The 19,234-nt window shown below is 38.3% G+C and overlaps 2 protein-coding genes across 5 annotated transcripts in view; one reads left to right on the plus strand and one right to left on the minus strand.

The window, feature by feature from the left end:
* Positions 1-6,414: 6,414 nt before the first annotated feature.
* LOC117292737 (monocyte to macrophage differentiation factor 2-like) lies at positions 6,415-15,163 on the minus strand. The gene is made up of 7 exons (XM_033774887.1): positions 14,812-15,163; positions 13,035-13,116; positions 11,403-11,560; positions 9,080-9,154; positions 7,677-7,778; positions 7,022-7,091; positions 6,415-6,774 (listed from the first exon to the last, which is right to left on the minus strand). Exons 1-7 carry the CDS (start codon positions 14,817-14,819, stop codon positions 6,550-6,552), a joined length of 720 nt encoding a protein of 239 aa, XP_033630778.1. The 5' UTR covers positions 14,820-15,163; the 3' UTR covers positions 6,415-6,549.
* A 2,656-nt stretch (positions 15,164-17,819) lies between these two features.
* Positions 17,820-19,234, plus strand: part of LOC117292552 (protein outspread-like) — a 103,196-nt gene continuing 101,781 nt past the window's right edge. For 3 of the 4 annotated variants that reach the window (XM_033774644.1, XM_033774645.1, XM_033774647.1), the window contains exon 1: positions 17,825-18,515. In XM_033774644.1, the coding sequence (XP_033630535.1) occupies positions 18,363-18,515 (153 nt within the window). In that variant the 5' untranslated portion in view covers positions 17,825-18,362. Of the gene's footprint in view, positions 18,516-19,234 lie in introns of all 4 variants that reach the window. The other variant, XM_033774648.1, reaches the window with a different exon arrangement.

The following is a 19,234-nucleotide window of genomic DNA, read 5'->3' on the forward strand; positions in this document are numbered from 1 at the left end:
ATATCTGTAATGTTTTATGGAGTAATATTTTGCTTATTGTGTGTGTTGTGATTGTAATTTTTAAGATTTCTTAAAACAATAAATATTAATATATTATACTCATATTTTCTGTAATAATGTTTGTCAAGTTAAAAATATTGTTCGCACATTAAATAATATACAAGGTACATTACAAAATAAACCAGGAAATGTTTTTGTCTGGTTGTTAATGTTGTTGATACATCCTTGGTATACCAGGATTCAAGTTCAAAGGTAAGAGGTTATATGGGACAACCATAGGCTGCACAGGTCAATTGAATTTGGTTGAACTGGTTGGTCAAAAGTGCAGAAAAATAGATAGGAACTTGTTATCTGACCAATGTGCCGCGTCATTCACGTTGTCGTAACTGGTAAATGGTTATCATTTTGCTCATCTAAGTAAAGTACCAAGCTTTACAGGGGAATGACATCACCCTTATGAACAGAGTAGAACCCCACAGAGTAGAACCCCACTATTTTTTGTATAGAATGACAGTAATTAAAACGACCCTGATCTAAATGTGGCATCAGTCTCTGACGAAACAGTATGTACATTAGAGCTTGCTCGGGACAACTGCGAGTTGAAACACTTGCCATTTCAACTATAATGTATTTGTTTGGTAGAGAATTAAAATCAGTGTGGATCCTCGGCGTGGAATGTCACAAGGAAACTGGAGTCCTTTTAGCTAATGATGATGTATTGGCTTCTTTGAAAGGATTCTCATTATTAGCTCATCTAAATTAACCAAGGTACATAAGCCCATTAGCCCAATCTACAGCAGAGGAGTGATTGAAGTACTGTAAACGTTTTTGCAGTAAAGCACTTAATTTGGCAGATGAGAAACAATGTTATGAGGTTTACGCAGTCACTCCCTTACAACCTGCAGATAACAGACTTGCACAGTGGTGACGCTGATCTCCTGGGTGCTGGAGAACATGTAATAACAACTAGTCCTTATATATAGGGCAATTTACAATAACTGTACTAATGCGCTTTACATTAGTGCCCTTGTCAAAAATGGCCAATAACAGCTCTCTGGGGAGTATACCGCCCGAGCTGTCATGCGCTCAGAAGGCTTTTAAATACAGCATCAAACTCTACCCTTTTATACCCCCCGGTCGAGGGAAGCAATTTCAGTAAAGCATGTTGCTCAAGAACGCACATGTCACGACCTGGATTCGAACCCACACTACGAAGACTTAACCACCAAAACTTCAATTCATGCTCTTAACCACTCGGCCACTCCTCGTTAAACTGTCATTCTTGGTCTTAGACTTCCTGGTCAGGGTCTTGATCTTGGACCTCCTCGTTAAACTGTCATTCTTGGTCTTAGACTTCCTGGTCATGGTCTTGCTCTTGGACCTCCTCGTTAAACTGTCATTCTTGGTCTTAGACTTCCTGGTCATGGTCTTGATCTTGGACCTCCTCGTTAAACTGTCATTCTTGGTCTTAGACTTCCTGGTCAGGGTCTTGATCTTGGACCTCGTTAAACTGTCATTCTTGATCTTGGACCTCCTCGTTAAACTGTCATTCTTGGTCATGGACTAACTGGTCTTGACTACAGTATTATTATTGATGCTTTATTAAAATTGAACTTGTAGCCAATGGCTAAATTGCGTCAATATATCCTCTGCTTACCAGTTTTCACGCTATTATGCCTTTTTCTTTGAATTGGGAAAAAAATAATGATGCCATATATCAACCGATGCCCTAATTATCTTCATTTGTTAATATGAAGTATGCAAACATATATTAAAACTTGATGGACATTGAAATGTTCACACTACACACCGATCTTCGATGACTTCAACTGGCCCCATTTGTTTCGAGTTTTTCCTGTTTTCACGGCAAACAAGAAAGTATGGTTTCCCGGTGAAGCCATACATGGAAGAAACATCTGCAGTGACTACAAGTGTTCTTTGAGACTCTGTGTATGACTCTATAGCCAGCAGTTGTCTTTGTTTTATTCAAAATATTTTTAATGAACTTTTAAAAATTACCATGGTAATTTGCAAAAAATAACAAAAATAAATAATTAAATAAAAAGTGTGACTAATTATTGGCTTTCAAATCTGACTCTTATTTAGTTTTTTCCCTTTTTTTTTCTTCTTAAAATTTATAATAAAATGTATAAATAAACAGTGATAATTGAATCAACAAGCTGATGTTTAAATTTTAATATTAATAAAAATATTGATACGAGGGTTAAAAAATAAAAATCTCCAAAAATATTAGAAAATGATATAAGGCACATGGCTCCTTTAAGCCTCTGTATATTTTTGTCAGAATGCTCAGCAAAATATTCATTCACATGATTTGATCATCATGAATTGTGAATTGAAATAGTGTTTGATGAAACTTTTTGGGTGGGCAAATATTTGTATATGGCCTCAACATTATGACATATTTTTGTACCTTGTAGAAATGCCTAAAATACCAAATATTTTGCATTTACAAGTGCAAATAACCAGTGGAGCCTTACGTGTTTCTAAGTTTTGGTCAAGGGAGAGGAGACTCTTTGCTTGGCAAATAAAACCACAATTTTGTTTATCTAGGGACTGTTTACATCGCGCACAGAGAGGTAAAAGATTTGCCACGATTTTAGGGACACCTCGAAAACAGGACCTCCTACGATATACATGATATACAGTAAAATATCTTTAAAATAAACATTAGGGAATGCACAAAAGGCGAATTGCAACATGCGTCATCGCACGGACACACTTTGAAATCCAGAACTGTCGAATCCAGAACTGTCGAGGACACAAGTGTCATGACTGGGACTCGAACCCAAACTCTGCTGATCAGAGTCCAGTGCTCTCAACCACTCAGCCTCATCACACCATGTTGCAACGCAAAATGGCGCAAGGGTAACCCCAAAATAATATTCTTTACCCCGAACGCAGTTAGTACATCAATGAAACGTGGCACAATTTCAGTCGCTGGCAAAACTTTATTTCTTTGCTGATTATCATATTTCTTTCTACTTTATAACCACAACACTCCTTTTAAATTGCACCACTGGCACTATACTTACATCCCTGATACATTGAACAAACTCTTATCAACAAACTCATAACAAACTCATAACACAAGCTCAAACAATTTTTTTTTGAGGACAAGTCTGTATAAGGAAATTTCATTTTTAAAGAACTACATAGAACTAGATAGAGCAATGCAGAACTAGACGGTACCAGATAGTGCTAGACAGGGCCAAACACAACTAGATGGAACTAGAAAGAACTGGATTGAACAATACAGAACTTGATGGGGCAGACACAACTGATCAGCGTGCTTGAATACAGCAAGACAGTACTGTGCAGAGCTGGTTGGAGCTATTCACGGCTGGATGAAACTAGACAGAACTGGATAGAACAAGACAGAACTGGATAGAACAAGACAGAACTGGATAGTGCAAGACAGACCTGTACACGACTGGATGAAACTAGGTAGGTCTTGAACAGAGCAAGACATATTGAAATAGAGCTACAAAAAGCAAGATACAACTTTATGGAGATGGATAGTTCTGGATAGAGCTAGTTGAAACCGGACAGTTCTAGATATTACTGGTAGAGCTGGATAACTGAACTGGATTCAACTGGATACTACTGGATCTAACAAGATTTAGTGTCTAGAGCAGTTGGTTAAGAGGAAAGCAAACATTAACAACATTGGTACAAAGACTTTTCCTGCATGATTTGTACAAAAGTTTTTTCTTCTTTCTTCATGGGAGTTCGTCTCATACAAAATTCAAATATTTTGTCGGTCGAGTCTAAAGTAAGGTGAACAAAAATACTAACAGAATTTTAAAGAGGTTGACAAGAGAATCGGAGTAGAGAATGTAGAAAATGTCAGAGTCAAGACAAAGAAACAAACACCTCTGCAATATAAATTGTCCATTTTTTCTCAAAACATTTTTAACATCTGCCATAATATCCTCAATTTTTACCGGTAAAAACAATGAAAAGAGGTATTTTCAAAAACATTTAAAAAACAAAATGCGAATCAATTCATGTAAAGTTGTCTGAAAGACAGGGCAAGTAAGGTTTTATTTAAAAAAATTAAACCCTTTTCTTTTCAAAAATACCCCCCTATACCAACAAGGTTCATTAATGCAACTTATTATGCAACTTACTGTAAAAGATTCTCTGAAATTAAAAATTTACCTATTTTTAAATATCCCATATTCAAATATCCTTTATTAAACTATCTTATATTTAAATATCCTATTTCAAATATTGTGGTTTAAAATTAGTTTGTAATTTCCTTTTTGTTTTGATAATCAATTATATTCAAACATTGCATCAACAATCAATTGAACTCATGCAACTGTTTAGTCCGTACTAAATTTCCGATCACTGCCCAACTTTCACGATACTCTGTTTAACTTAATATAAATATTGCATATCCATAACCACCACACACCACCCATAACTAAAACATCATTACATACATAACTAATGCATCTCTCCACCTGTATACATGTATATAAATTGTATGCATTGATACGTTTATTTAAAACTAAAAGTGAGAAAAGGAAATTTAGGTAATGGCGCCTCCAACCCACAACATTTTTATTGTACAAGGGCTATTCCAACTGAGATAACCAGCCTGATGTATAAACGGGGTGTGGTGTTGGCCTAGAACCTGTGACCTCTTAAATACAGTACGAATGCTCTACCAAATCACCTAACAAGCCCTTAGAGACTTGCCACACAAGGCAATTTGCAGGCGACTAACTCCAGACAATCTCTAATACAAAAAGACATTCACATTTGAATGTTCACATTTTCTTATTAGAAATTGCTAGACAATGTTTGACAAACTACTCCCTGCAGTTTGGAGCCATTAAATTGGGCCATACCTAAGCACAAAAAAGGTTACCAGTCAAAACACAATGTCATATGTATTGTATGCAACTGGTTTCCTGCTTATTTTGTTGCTTAGCAGAAAACTGAGCAATATTGTCTACTTAAAGCAGCAGTGTTAAACTGTGCCCAGGGTAGCCATAGCTGAAAACTTAGGGCGTGCATTAATTGATGGAAGTACCCACTTCAATGGCAATATCATTGATCAACAAAATGTGAAGTTTCTTCAACACTTCATCATTAATGATTATCAATTGAAAACTTCTTTAACATTTAGGAGACCAATCATTTCTGTAAAAGCGTCACCAGAATGTAGAGGCAAGGTTAAATCTGTGCATTTCTTTTGCATGTTTGTTACTGTATAAGTTTTGGGAAAAACAATAAACTTAGCTCTTGTGTTAAAAACACTGGACACCTTTGGTGTGTCCAGCGTGTTATTTGAGGCCTGCTCTTTGTGAACAAAGGTTACATGGCAAGTGTTTGGATTGACCCCTTTCACTAATAACACACACGGATATTGTCTTTCACAATCGCCATTAAGGGAGTCAAATTGCACTCAAACAAATGAAAAGTAAGTGTGTAAAATGCTGAATCACTTCAAATGCCTCTTTCACTATACATCACATGCAGACATCGTTTGCCAAAATGGCTCAGCCAAGATTATTGGTGAGCTGGGCCATAATAAACTCTACCACTTTGATACCCTCCTTTGGACTAGAGACTGTTATGAAAATCTTATTACTCTTTTTCTACATTTTGAGTATTTCACATAGACATACCTCCCTGGACTCAAAAGCACAAATACAATATATCATATAGCACTTTGTTTCTTCGTTTCTAATAGTATTTTGGTCACCTGTGTAAGTCATTTCATCTTCATATACATTTAATCTGTGTAAGATATTAATTAAACGACTAAAATAATCCACCCATAATGCTTCCTAAAAAAGAAACAATTCATCATAACGTCATGTCAACGCCCCCAAAAAATGTATCTCAAAAAATGTTTTTAAAGTAGCCCCATATAATACGTGACACTGCAATTTAGACTCACACTTATTTCCATAACGAATCAAACAAAAACAGAAAATACGTTAGGAAGTCGATGGAAGAAGATATTGTCAAAAGGCAATTTCCAGAAGTTAGAACAGTCCTGTATGAACGCACAAACCCAGGATGTGTATCCACAGAGTCTATTTAAAGACAATGGACACTATTGGTAAATGTCAAAGACCAGTCTTCTCACTTGGTGTATCTCAACATATGCATAAAATAACAAACCTGTGAAAATTTGAGCTCGATTGGTAGTCGGAGTTGCTAGATATTGATGAAAGAAAACACACCCCCTTTCTGTTGCTTGCTCTATGTTCACATGAAGTTGTGTCCTTTCAGATGCTTGATTTCAGGTCTCAAAATCAAATTTGATCATTTTAGTGGAAAAATTACTTCTTTCTCAAAAACTTTGTTACTTCATACTTCAGAGGGAGCCGTTTCTCACAATGTTTTATACTATCAACAGCTCTCCGTTGCTTGTTCCCAAGTAAGTTTTTATGCTAATAATTATTTATAGTAATTACCAATAGTGTCCACTGCCTTTAAAGGTTACGACAAAAATCAGGGTACAAAAGTTTTTGTACTTTCGCGACAATCAACTCCTCAATCTTAACCATCCCCTATAAAATGATGAGCCGGTGGTTGAACTTTACTTGATGACCCCATGAGGTACGTCTGGATTGCGTAGAGATGGAGCCCCGCTCCGGCAACGACAAACATATGCCATATGGCGTGAGCACACGGAATGATTCCATCGCTCTTGAAGAAGATGACCCCTAAGACATAGACCAGACCTCCGAGGGCAAGCTCATACATACCATCGTTGGAACATTGCTGCAATTTAAAGAGATATCAAGGAGAGAATATAGGATAAGGGTTTAGGGGATCTGCAGCCGATTTCACGAAAACGGTAGGATTAATCCTATCTCGAGTTAGGACGAGTAACCCGTCCTATGGATAAGTTCAATGCGTGCCAACGTCTTCGGATATGGAACTGAACTCGTCCTAAGTCCCAGTTATTTATGAGTAATGGTTTGAAGATATTGGACCTTTGATGAAGAGAAGGTGATGAAAGACTTACCACATCCAGAACGGCAACAGATGGACCAATGCCAAGAACCAGGTACAGCACAGTCTCAAGACGTTTGTACCTAATAAGAAAAACTTAAGGTTATACATTTTTGTGTGAGGGTAAAAGAATTTTTAAAAATTGCAATTTTTACCTTTCTCGTTGCAGTATTACCGAAGGACTCCGGAAAGTACTAAGTATACAATGCTTATTTACAAATCAATGTATGAGTAAAACACAGAATAATATTCTTTATCCCCGATGCAAAGTGTTGATACAATCGGGGGAAACTAAAGATCAAGAATTATTTTATCAAGTCAGGTTGTAATAAATAAAAACATGTCTTGATTAACCCTCTGTCCTATTAGTTAGTTCACTGTGGTTTCGATTGACACCTAAACTATGCAAGCCTACAATGTCACACAATCCCAAAGAAAAACATGTGAACATTCAAATGTTAGTGTCTTTTCTTCTTGGAGATTGCCTGGAACTGGTTGCCCGTTAATTGCCCCATAAAGTGACATGATACGATCATCAAGTAATTCACTAATAGTCAATTCTGATAACAAATACAGTAAAATAAGTCACTTACAAAAGCCTTTTACAACCCCTACTTTAAAAAATGGAAATGAGTAACTGAAAAGAAATACTATAGTTTGGTGCGTACCTTTCATAGAAGCAGTAGGAATAAGCAACGCCCAGGACGGCACAAATCCACACCATCCAGAATATACAGTAGCCTATCCAACCAACTTTCTTCAAAGTTAACCTACGGGGTATAACATAAAATAATTTTTACTACCACTGTTGTCATTATTATATATTCTATCAGAGCATGCAAAAGAAATATCACACAGTCCTTTGTGCCCGTCACTCCTGGAGTCAGACTACATCCCATAGCCTTATTTCTGAAAGGTCTTTCACAAGATCCTCGGTGTCTTCAAAAGCGTCACCTTAGGTGGCAGATCGACCCTCACAGTTGTGAATATTTGATCTAGATGGTTCTGCAGATCCTTCGGAAAGGTGCCTAGGAATAATACCAACACAGTCCAGAACACTGGATCGCTCTGCCTTGACTTTCTACAGAATGCAAAGATGGTTCTTTGGACCGGTGCCTCGTGATAAAACCCTACACACAGTCTAGAACACTGGACCGCTCAATCATGACTTTCTACAGAATGCAAAGATGGCTCTTAGGACCGGTGCCTAGTGATAAAACCCACCACAGTCCAGAACACTGGACCGCTCTGCCTTGACTTTCTACAGAATGCAAAGATGGTTCTTTGGACCGGTGCCTCGTGATAAAACCACCACAGTCAAGTACACTGGACCGCTCAATCATGACTTTCTACAGAATGCAAAGATGGCTCTTTGGACCGGTACCTCGAGATGAAACCACCACAGTCCAGAACACTGGACCGCTCTGCCTTGACTTGCTACAGAATGCAAAAATGGCTCTTTGGACCGGTGCCTAGTGATAAAACCACCACAGTCCAGAACACTGGACCGCTCGGCCATGACTTGCTACAGAATGCAAAGATGGCTCTTTGGAAAGATGGCTCTTTGGACCGGTGCCTAGTGATAAACCACCACAGTCCAGAACACTAGACCGCTCGGCCATGACTTGCTACAGAATGCAAAGATGGCTCTTAGGACCGGTGCCTAGTGATAAAACCACCAAAGTCCAGAACACTGGACTGCTCAATCATGACTTGCTACAGAATGCAAAGATGGCTCTTTGGACCGGTGCCTCGTGATAAAATCACCACTTGACTGCTCAATCATGACTTTCTACAGAATGCAAAGATGAATCTTTGGAAAAGCGTGAAGTTATAAAACCACAGTCCGATGCACTAGACCGCTGGTCCGCCACGACTCGCTACATAATGAAAAGATATCTCTTTGGAATGGCGCTAAAAGTGATAAAACCACCACAGTCCAAGTTCAATTGCCACTCCATATGACTTTCTACAGAATGAAATAACTCAATCCGTTACTCAAGACCAAGACTGCTCGGCCATGACCAAGACTTTCTACAGAATGAATAGATGGCTGTAGAGAGATACTCACCAAGGTGTGTAGGAAGCCGCGATGAAGACATAAATAACTGCTCTATCAGAGATGTGAAGATAAAACCTGAGTGGTCTGAAGTAGAAAAAGAAAGACTTCAAATTGTGATGTGTTATTGGAAAGGCTGTTTCTTATGTCAAAGCTATATGTACATGTATATCATGTATATGCTGATGACACTCAGTTATATTTCTCTTTTAAACCATCACAAATTTCTGCTGATGAGAGCATTAATCATATTGAAACATGTGTTTCTGAAATTCGTGTTTGGATGCAGGACAACTTCCTTAAGCTAAATGATCACAAGACAGAATTTCTTATACTCGGTTCACGGCAACAACTTTCTAAAATGACTATTCCCCACATTAATATTGGTGACTCCGAAGTCACCGCTGTTACAAAAGCTCGCAATCTTGGTGTTATATTCGACTCTTCCATGACACTTAGTTCACATATTTCTAGTATTTTACGCTCTACAACATTTCATATCCGTAATATAGGCAAAGTCAGGAAATATTTGACACAAAATGCAACTGAGCAGATAGTCCACTCTGTTGTATGTGCAATTCACTTCTATATGGCCTTCCTTGTACTCAAATTGAACGTCTTCAACGCATTCAAAACTATGCTGCTCGTGTTATTGCCTTAACTAAAAAGTCCTGCCATATAACGCCGATTTTAAAAGAATTTCACTGGTTACCAGTAAGCAGTAGGATTAAGTATAAACTTTTGCTTTTCGTGTATAAATCGCTCACCAGTAATGCCCCTGCATATATTGATGATCTTCTCAGCTCATACAATCTTCCTCGAAAACTCCGGTCTTATAATTCTAGCCTCCTTATTGAGCCCATTTCCAAACATTCATGGGGAGACCAATCTTTTTCACATGCTGCCCCTCGTCTATGGAACAAACTGCCTGCACTAGTAAAATCATCCGTTTCTTTGACCCAATTTAAAAAACAACTGAAAACACATCTCTTCAAACAGGCATTTGATTCAATGGTTTAATTATTGGTATTTTTGTTACCTTTTAGGATGTTTTTTCTTAAATATTGCATTTGTATTATTATATTCTATACCACATGTTCTAGATTTCTCTCAACTTAGGTTTACATTTTAATTTGTGTTGTTGTTATTGTATAGCCATGAGCACTTCTGTGGATTTGTGCGCTTTATAAGTTATTATTATTATTATTATTATTATTATTATTATTATTATTATTATTATTATTATTATTATTATTATTATTATTATTATTATTATTATTATTATTATTATTATTATTATTATTATTATTATTATTATTATGTACGTACAGTGATGTACATGTACACTTGGTACAATTAAGCACTAGTTTATCATCCAGGGGTGAGAGTCATTACTAACAAAAAAGTCTGAAACTTGGATACAAATTCAAAGGTATGTTGAAATGATGGCATTTCTACCGTTTGGTAACCCCTGGGGTTATAGATTCCAAGGAGCTTTTGGAAACAGTATCCAAAGCACCAGAAAAGTAGACAAATGAGCAGGATTTCTTAAGTTGGGGAAAAAAACATTGCCTGATTTTCTTCACCATGCTGACATAAAAAGCCTGAATTCAGCCAAAAGTCTGAACAATCTCATCCCTGATCATCTTGAAAAACAGCTTGTGTAAAATGCTGCCATTGGTTCTCATTTTTGGTTTTTCTTTACACGGATGTGTATTAATAAAAATTGCTGTGTTCCCCTCTCCCCCATGTGCTCATCAGTTCTATTTGAATTGATAGGTATGTCTCTGCATAGCGTGTCAAAGCCGCAGCACTGCATAGCTGAGAGCACTGGACTGAAGCCATTGTTTCTTCCTAAACAGCAGAGAATGTGTTCAAGTCCCAGTCTTGAAACGTGTGTGCTTTAAAAGCAAGACACTTATTCCATTATTGCTTCGTCCTTTGGATGGGATGTAAATGTAAAGCCATAGGTCTTTTGTTGTGTAATGCATGCAAGAGAACCAAGCTACACTTATTATTTCAGGCGCTGGCAACTGAATGCGCCGCAGCACCTTGTAAGGTCCTATCAAGGTGCTATCATAATAGCATCTTTTAGTTTAAAAACTTCAAAAACCTGTCTTAACAAAATAATTTAATAAGCATATTGAAACGACCATAGATAAAGCACTACATGAAAATTATATAATTATTGCGACACCCAAACCATCCATTGTTAGCCATCAAATCTTATCAAAGCATAGAGTGGAGTATTTTGATGGATGTGGAACAAGTTTTTGTACAGTTTTGTAAAATAACAAACAGCAAATAGCAGTCGGGATGAAGGAATGAAACTTACGACTGTTTCCTGCACCAGGATATTGTGTGGAAACTTGTTGAGACTAGGAAGAGACATGAAAGAGCCAAACCAAACAGGATTGCGTTGGCCTTCTGCCCGAGGGTGGATGCACTCTCCAGCATGACCCACGATGCGTAAATACTGGGTATGATCCATAACTAGGTCAAAACACAGATGAACAATGAATCTAGTTTTAATTAGGTCTACTCATTATTTAGCCATGTTCCTGCTAAAATTTGATGCGTGGTTTTTTGTTTTTTAAAGGAAACTGTTGTTAGGATTATAAAACTTTGCATATAACTTAGCCGAGAATTGCAGTAGCTGCTGCAGCTTTTCCGATAATATTTTGTTGTTTATTTATTGTGCATTTTCAGTTTTTGTAAGCGCTGTGATATAGTTTTCTATGGGGACCATTTCTAAATACCTGTTGTTATTACTATTATTATTATTTTTCCTATTATTGCAGTGACTGCTGTATGCGCCGTTGCACCTTGTAAACCATTATAAGGTGCTACATAGTTGGGTCTCAGAATTCATCACTGCAATAAGCTATCTTTCTGAAAGTTTGTATATACTCAGCGCCTTGAGTACCTTGTTTGGTAGATACATGCACTATATGAGACTTCAATATTATTAGTAGCACCATGTGTAAATCTCGTTTGAGTTGCTTTGGTTCTGGAAAGAGCCGGTGGTTGACAACTCAATGTTTGTATCAGTATGTTCTGATCGTCTTCAACAAATTGTTGTTGTTATTGTGTAAACTGATATGATTATTTCATAACTGACAAAAAAAAAGGTAACAACTAGAATCCTTTCATTGGTATGTTTGTAAAACTGTTTGTGTTATCTAAATTTCACATGAGAGACTCTTCTTCAATTCAGACATTTAAACATCTTCTCAAAACCTTCCACTTTTCTATTTCTGTTTAGATTCTGCTTCTGCTATAGGTTGTAGTTTCGTTGGGACACACTTTGATCTTGTTAAAGGCAGTGAACACTATTGGTAATTACTAAAAATATTTATTAGCATAAAACGTTACTTGGTATCGAGTAATAGAGAGAGGTTGGTTGTACACAAAATTGTGAGAAACGGCTCCTTCTGAAGTGGAGTAGTTTTCGAGAAAGAAGTAATTTTCCACGAATTTGATTTCGAGACCTCAAGTTTAGAATTTGAGGTCTCGAAATCAAGCATCTGAAAGCACACAACTTCGTGTGACAAGGATGTTTTTTTACTTTCATAGTTATCTCGCAACTTCGACGTCTGATTGAGCTCAAATTTTTACTGATTTGTTATTTTATACATATGATGAGATACAGCAAGTGAGAAGACTGGTCTTTGACAATTACCAATAGTGTCCACTAACCCATTATTATTTTGGCATTTTTGTTATTGCTACAGCTTTTTAATGTCGATATCATTGCCATTGCAAATAATTGTTAGTAGTTGCATAGCTGCGATAAATGTAACCCTGAACCCTTCCTGTGGTTGAATTGAAGGGACATGCCAAGGGCTACAATTATCACAGCTATTGTATTATGAGCAAAACCAAATATTTGTCATTTATAAACAAGTTCTCCTCGCCGTGGAGTAATCAGTGAGTGATTCCTATTCGGATCGTTTGAAGCACATACCCCATGAGTGAGGCAGTTTGCTAGATGTTCAATAAAGGTGGGCTTGTACTGGTTGCATCCCCTAGCTGGGCTGTTCATCCATCTACAATGACAAAACAGATCAATAGAATCAGAAATACATACATACAAGTCTTAAGATCTGCATAAGATCTGCTTAGGAGCTGCTTAGCCAGCTCTACCTCTCCCCCCTCATAAATTCCACGGGAGAACCCTCCCGAGGTTGCAAGCCCCCCTCTCCAACCTCCCAATCATCCCCCCAGGACCAAATCTGCTTTTCATCCAACTCCTTCCTCCAGAGTCCAAGCAACACCTAAATTCCTAAAATATGAAGTCTTTGGGATTGGGACACTTATGAAGGGGCACCAAGTCCAACACTAGGGGAAACAGACAGTAAGTAATGTTGTGTCGGAAACTGCGACTTCGGCTACAGCTACAGCTAGATCTTCAACATCTCACTAGCAGACTCGTTGATCTAGCTTTTTCTCTCTCTCTCTAGTCGACCGAGGTCGGAATCATGTTGAGGCTCGCCCATCCCTTTCTATCTCTCTTTAGGTTGGGAAGATCAGCTGGAAGCACCCCGATAACCCTAGCAACTACATCTGTATAGCTGAGCCTTTGTCTTCCCTTGTTTTTCCTTCCATGTTTCGGTGACCAGGTGATAAGCCGAGAGACAGGTTCTTTAGTGCTTCTGTATGAATGCCCTGCTAGTCTCAGACGATGGTGTTGTATTTTGGTGGATAGTTTTGGTTCCTTACCATACTGTTTTTGTCATGTGTTGACTCCAGTGAACATTGTAGCATTTCTAGCTTTTTAGCTGTAGCCGAAGTCACCGTTTTGGACATGGCCTAAGTCCCTTGTTCCAACCATAAGGCAGGTGTCGCCACGTTTTGGTGTATGGTACTCCTTGAAATCATGGTACAAAGCATTCAGTGCAAGAAAGTAAATTCAATAATTAAAAACAACTCCATTGGGAATCAGGCTTTTCAATCCCAGAGGCAGGAGTTTAGACTACAGACAGTCTCCAGCAAAATGAACTGCTCACACTAAGTAGAATGAGGTTTAACCCAAGTAAATTCAAACTGTAGTGTATGGGGCTGGAGGTTGAGGATTCTGGCAAGTAACTCAGTCATACACAACATTTCCAAACATGTATATCCTTGATTTGTGTTTCGATACAGATCTGTGGCACGTACATGTGCTGGTTCACATTACATATTTGTATGTATTATCATGTCGGCCTATAAATGTGGGTATCAAAATAGTACTCAGTCAAGCGGGACATACTCTCTATTTTTATAATTAATTTACCATGTCACTTACTACGTGCTAGTGTACTTCCTAGACACTACACTGAGGCTCCCCGGGGGAGCTTATAAAAAATAGTTTCTAGAACTAGAAGTAGTGCTAGTGTATATTGTCCTTTCCATTCCAATCAATTCAAGGAAGAGTAAATACTACACTACAGTACATCAGATCATAGCACACATCCGAAACCATGGGCATTCTTAAGAGCTTTGTTGTGTAACAAACTTCAGACAACAAAGCACAATGTAATGTTATGAAAATTATTAAACTTGCAAATGCAAGTCATCCATCCGCGTAGAAATAATGTCCCAGCTGAAATCGGATAACTTTCCGTATGGCGCCACCACTTTTTCACTCATTTTTACAAAAAGGGATATTATATCAATCAGGTAAATTAGATACTATATTATTTTATTTCGAATGAAAAAGTGGTGGCGCCATACGAAAACTTTTCCTTCCACAGTAAGCTCACCTGTTCATCTTTGCTCCCAACTGCCTTAAACAATGGGATCACCAGCCCTTCCTCCGGCGATCAAAATGCCGTGTGTGGATCGGTCATGTGATGCCGTTGACGCTCCTCAGCAGACGGCAGTGCCTGGTCGCCGCCTCGCCCCTCGATCGCTGAACCAGTGGCCCTAGTTGTACGCTGGTTATGTAGGTTGCTGTTGGGTTGAAAATTAGGATATTATTACTTAGGTGACTTAATCCTAAACATAAGTAATACAAAAACGATTCGATGCCTGAATGCTTTGGAAGACTGTTGGAAGTGACCTTAAAACCCAGTTGTTGATATCGTGAAAAACAAATTGCGTCAGGCTCGTTTTTTATTTTATTGTTAACTGTAAACAGCGCCACCAAGCGTTAGCAATGATGTCAAAAGTTCAGCCGTGCGCGCGTGTGTATGTACGCCCCTCCCCCCGCGCAAGAAGTCTAGCGCAAACGACGACCCCCCCCCCACACACACACACCAAAAACAAACAAACAAACAAACAAACAACACCAATAACAATCTTCGCGACGAATATCAGGGTAAAAAAATATATTATCAACTAGTTTGATTTGACCAGTTATTTGGGTCACATGCATGCAGGCTGGCAATTTCTGTTATTGCCATCGGATCGGAGGAATTAGCTGATTAAACCCCCTTTTGCACTTAGATAAGTAACTTCTCATACAACCAAGAGAATAGACCAACAATTCCTCTAAATCAGTGACTCCAAGAACCTCATATCTACTCTGACTGCCGATCTTGAACTTCCCCTCGCAAAAAATCAGCCCCTGATAAAAATGATACCAACATCTTTGAAATCAAAAGTAGGAGTAGGCTAGAGTAGACGCGTGCATGTCCCACGAGGCGGTTTGACGTTGTGTAAGCCGCGGGGGGGGGGGGGGGTCGCTGGTTCTTTGCCGAGGCCCGCTTGGACTGCCGAGAGAAGGGGGGAGGGACAAAGTATCGTTTTTGGGTCATCACTTTGAGGAGTGGGGGTCAAGTGAGTGATGCCTAGCGTGACTCGTAGTGCTTTAAGCTCCATTTTTACAGTGAGTGACTCACTGTTAGCAGAATGTGCACCCCCCATCCCCCACGTCAGGTCGGTTTAGCTAACTTAATTACAACTAATTTACTGATGATGACTAGTGCCAGCTAGTCGAAACGTTGGACAAATAATTTAGAACTCACCCTCGTGAAGTTCACGAGAAGTTCCCTCGGTGTATGTACCGCGGACGTCCCGGCTGATTTCCTACCTTCCGCCCAATATAAGTAGTTAAAAAGCAGGAAAGTCCTGTTCATAACTTAGAAGACTTTTCATAACTTAGAAGACTCCCGAATCTACTCGCGGTGAGTTGATAATTAGTTTGCGCACTATACCAAAACAAAACTTTGAAAACTAAATAAATTCTGCTTCTACATTTTCGTTATTTTAAAGTTCGACGACCCATCAAGAGTGGAAATTATTAGTTGAATTATAGGTGAATTTACACAACAAACAATCGAAATTTCCCAGTTCGGTAAATTGTAATTTTTGGATCACAAGAGGGCGCTTTCTTCCCTCTGCTTTTCGCATACTGCTTTTATACTGTGGGTGAAGTTTATGCATAGTTTGAGCATGGAGGAAGAAAATAGTTTCTTCCTCCATGGTTTGAGTAGGCTAGGTATCCTCCATGAGTCACGACTGTGGCGTCACATTCTTGTTTTCGGGCGATGTGCAAACGGTACCCCATCCCCACACCAACTATATAGGATTCGCACAACTGCAGTTTGAGTAGGTCTATGTATATAAAAGAGAAGAAATTACTTTGTGTTTAAAAATCAAAACTATTGTTTGTCTGAATTATTCTTTATTATAATATCTGTAGGGTTGTCTGGTTTTTTTTTAGTAAATAGTTCCGTCATTTTTTAGGTGACTCAAGCATGACCCCTTTTAATAATATTTTTGTTTAATGATTTCAGTAGTTTTTCAAACAAATTCACTTTTGCTTCATTGCTGTGTCTACGATCATGGATTGGAAAGGAGTGAAAAGCAGGCCCTGCTGCGGCGGGTACCTAGCTATATCACCCTTCCAGGTTTTTAGGGGTGTGTGTGTTCGCCCTTGACATTTTGAGAACCGCGTTTGTAAGTGACTGAATTTCCTCCTGTCCTGGCTACATTTTTGGCATTTCAAGAAGCTAAAGGCAGAAAATAAGTAAATAAATGGATAAATAAGTCAATATTGATTAGTACTATAAACAGAGGAATTAATTTAAGAACTTCACCAACTCCGCCCCCCCCCCCAACAACAACAACACCCCTCAGCCCTCCAGCGTTTCTTCTAACATGAAACAAACGATAAAAAGAACTAAATAAGTCAAGTAAAACAAAATCGTATAATAAAATATTCCCATAAAGAAAAAGTCGAATTATTTCACCTTTTCCCTTCTAAAAAAGTACTTTATTTATGTGTTTATTTAAAAGCCAACAAACATAATACAAATTTAAAAAAGTTACACACAAGTTCGAGCAAGTGTGAAACCACATTGACTTCAACACTTTTGAAAACAAATGAAAATCGGAACTTTTCGATTTATCAGATTGTAAAGTGGGACATTCCTGTGGTCAAATTACTTCCTCAAGTGTGAAGTGCATTTCCGAGAACTCACTAAATATAAACGGTCAAACATCAAATCGGAAATAACATTCAGAAATTTACACTGTTTGAAACAAACTTATCCTGGTTAAAAACTTGTTTGAAAAGATCAGCCATGATGGGCGTTGGTTCGGGGAATTTAAGAAAAGAATAGACTGCAGGAGTACTTTATGTCGGCAGATTCAACAAGTTCATTTTCTTTAAACGTGGGTGGCGTGAATGACTACCATGTAATACAATGTGTACGCCTTTTTATAGAATAAACTTTGTACCATTGAAGTACAGACGGCTTATTTGCATGAGTAAAAATTGTATTGTGGCTTGTCTGGTGCACCAACCCTATTGTAATCACGTGCACATCATGGAAATATTTACGGTCACCAGACTATTTGTATCAGTTTAGTGTTGAAGCCGCGAAGAGTGGTGGCGGTGTCATAAAAAAAATGAACCTGTGGTGTTGGTCAAAAAAGAGGATTTTTATATCCGTTTATTTGCTTTTGAAACGTAATTAAATGAAACAGACATCTAGTAGTATGACTTGGATACATTCTCCGCGAGTCCCACATTCTCTGGGAGTAAGTTTGGCTTGCAGTTTTTGGTGTTGAACGAAAGGGTTTTACCGGTCTGAACCAGCACAGCAGTAACGACCAACCGCAGATCAGACGAAGCTGTACGCGGCCGTACGACGACGAGGAGCACACACACATTGAATGTCTTCATGGTACATTTTTGGATCCAGTGCAAAAAGTTATTCCTGTGTTCAACCCGTTGTGTAGATGTTACATGAAGTTGGAATTGGTAACTATATATATCTGAGTTGTGCAACACAACTCAGGCTGCCAGTTGGAAGTCATTTTTGTTAACTTCACACGAATTTAGGCGGTCAGTTTTGTTTCCAAAATGATGGGATTTCCTAAACGGGGTGAGGACAACCTCACTCGAGCGACCTCACTATGCAAGAACTTCCAGCCGAATATGTTCAACAAAACCAAGTGCCAGAATTGCTTCAGAACCAGGGAAGCACACGACTTGGATGGATCTGGAGGAAACAATGTGAGTATTGTCATTTATATTTTAGTATTGACAAATAAGCAGTACATGATCGATATCAAGATGTATTGTAGAAGAACAAAATAAGGCGTAAAAAGAGCAGTGTAGGCCCTATAATTTATAAAATATAAAATGATATATTATAATATTATAATTTATAAATAAATGACAAAATTGCGAACATTAAAAATATTCCACAAAACCATTCAAATAGTTAATTTATCAACTAGGAAAAGATGCTAAATATATAGTTGCGATAACTACCCCTCCTCCCGACAGCCGCCAGGCTGGAGGGTTACGGGATTCTCTCGAGCGGCAAATGACAATCTGGTCCAACACGTATAATTTTGACAGCTAGTCACCAGATTTGGCCAATTTTTATCACTTTCAAAAATCATGACATAAATTCTATGAACACGAACTTAATCCTCAATGTCTATTGAACACTCAAAACACCATTGAGAAAATATTTTTGAATAAAAGGGACAACAAACTTACCTTACCAGATCCCGAAGTGAATTCCCAGGTTTATATTTGAAACTGGCGCATTGCTTTGCAAACCCGTAATTTTTTCGTTGGACGAAACCATTCTGTGAAAGGGGTGTTACAAAGCAGTGCGTGCGCGCTATCCGTACATTGCCCGCCGTTCACTCATTATATGGCGCGCACAGAACTGCCTTGTTTCTCACAATGTTATACTATCAACCTCTTCCCATTTTACT

The sequence above is a fragment of the Asterias rubens genome, chromosome 7, assembly GCF_902459465.1.
Source record: "Asterias rubens chromosome 7, eAstRub1.3, whole genome shotgun sequence".
NCBI lineage: Eukaryota > Metazoa > Echinodermata > Asteroidea > Forcipulatida > Asteriidae > Asterias > Asterias rubens.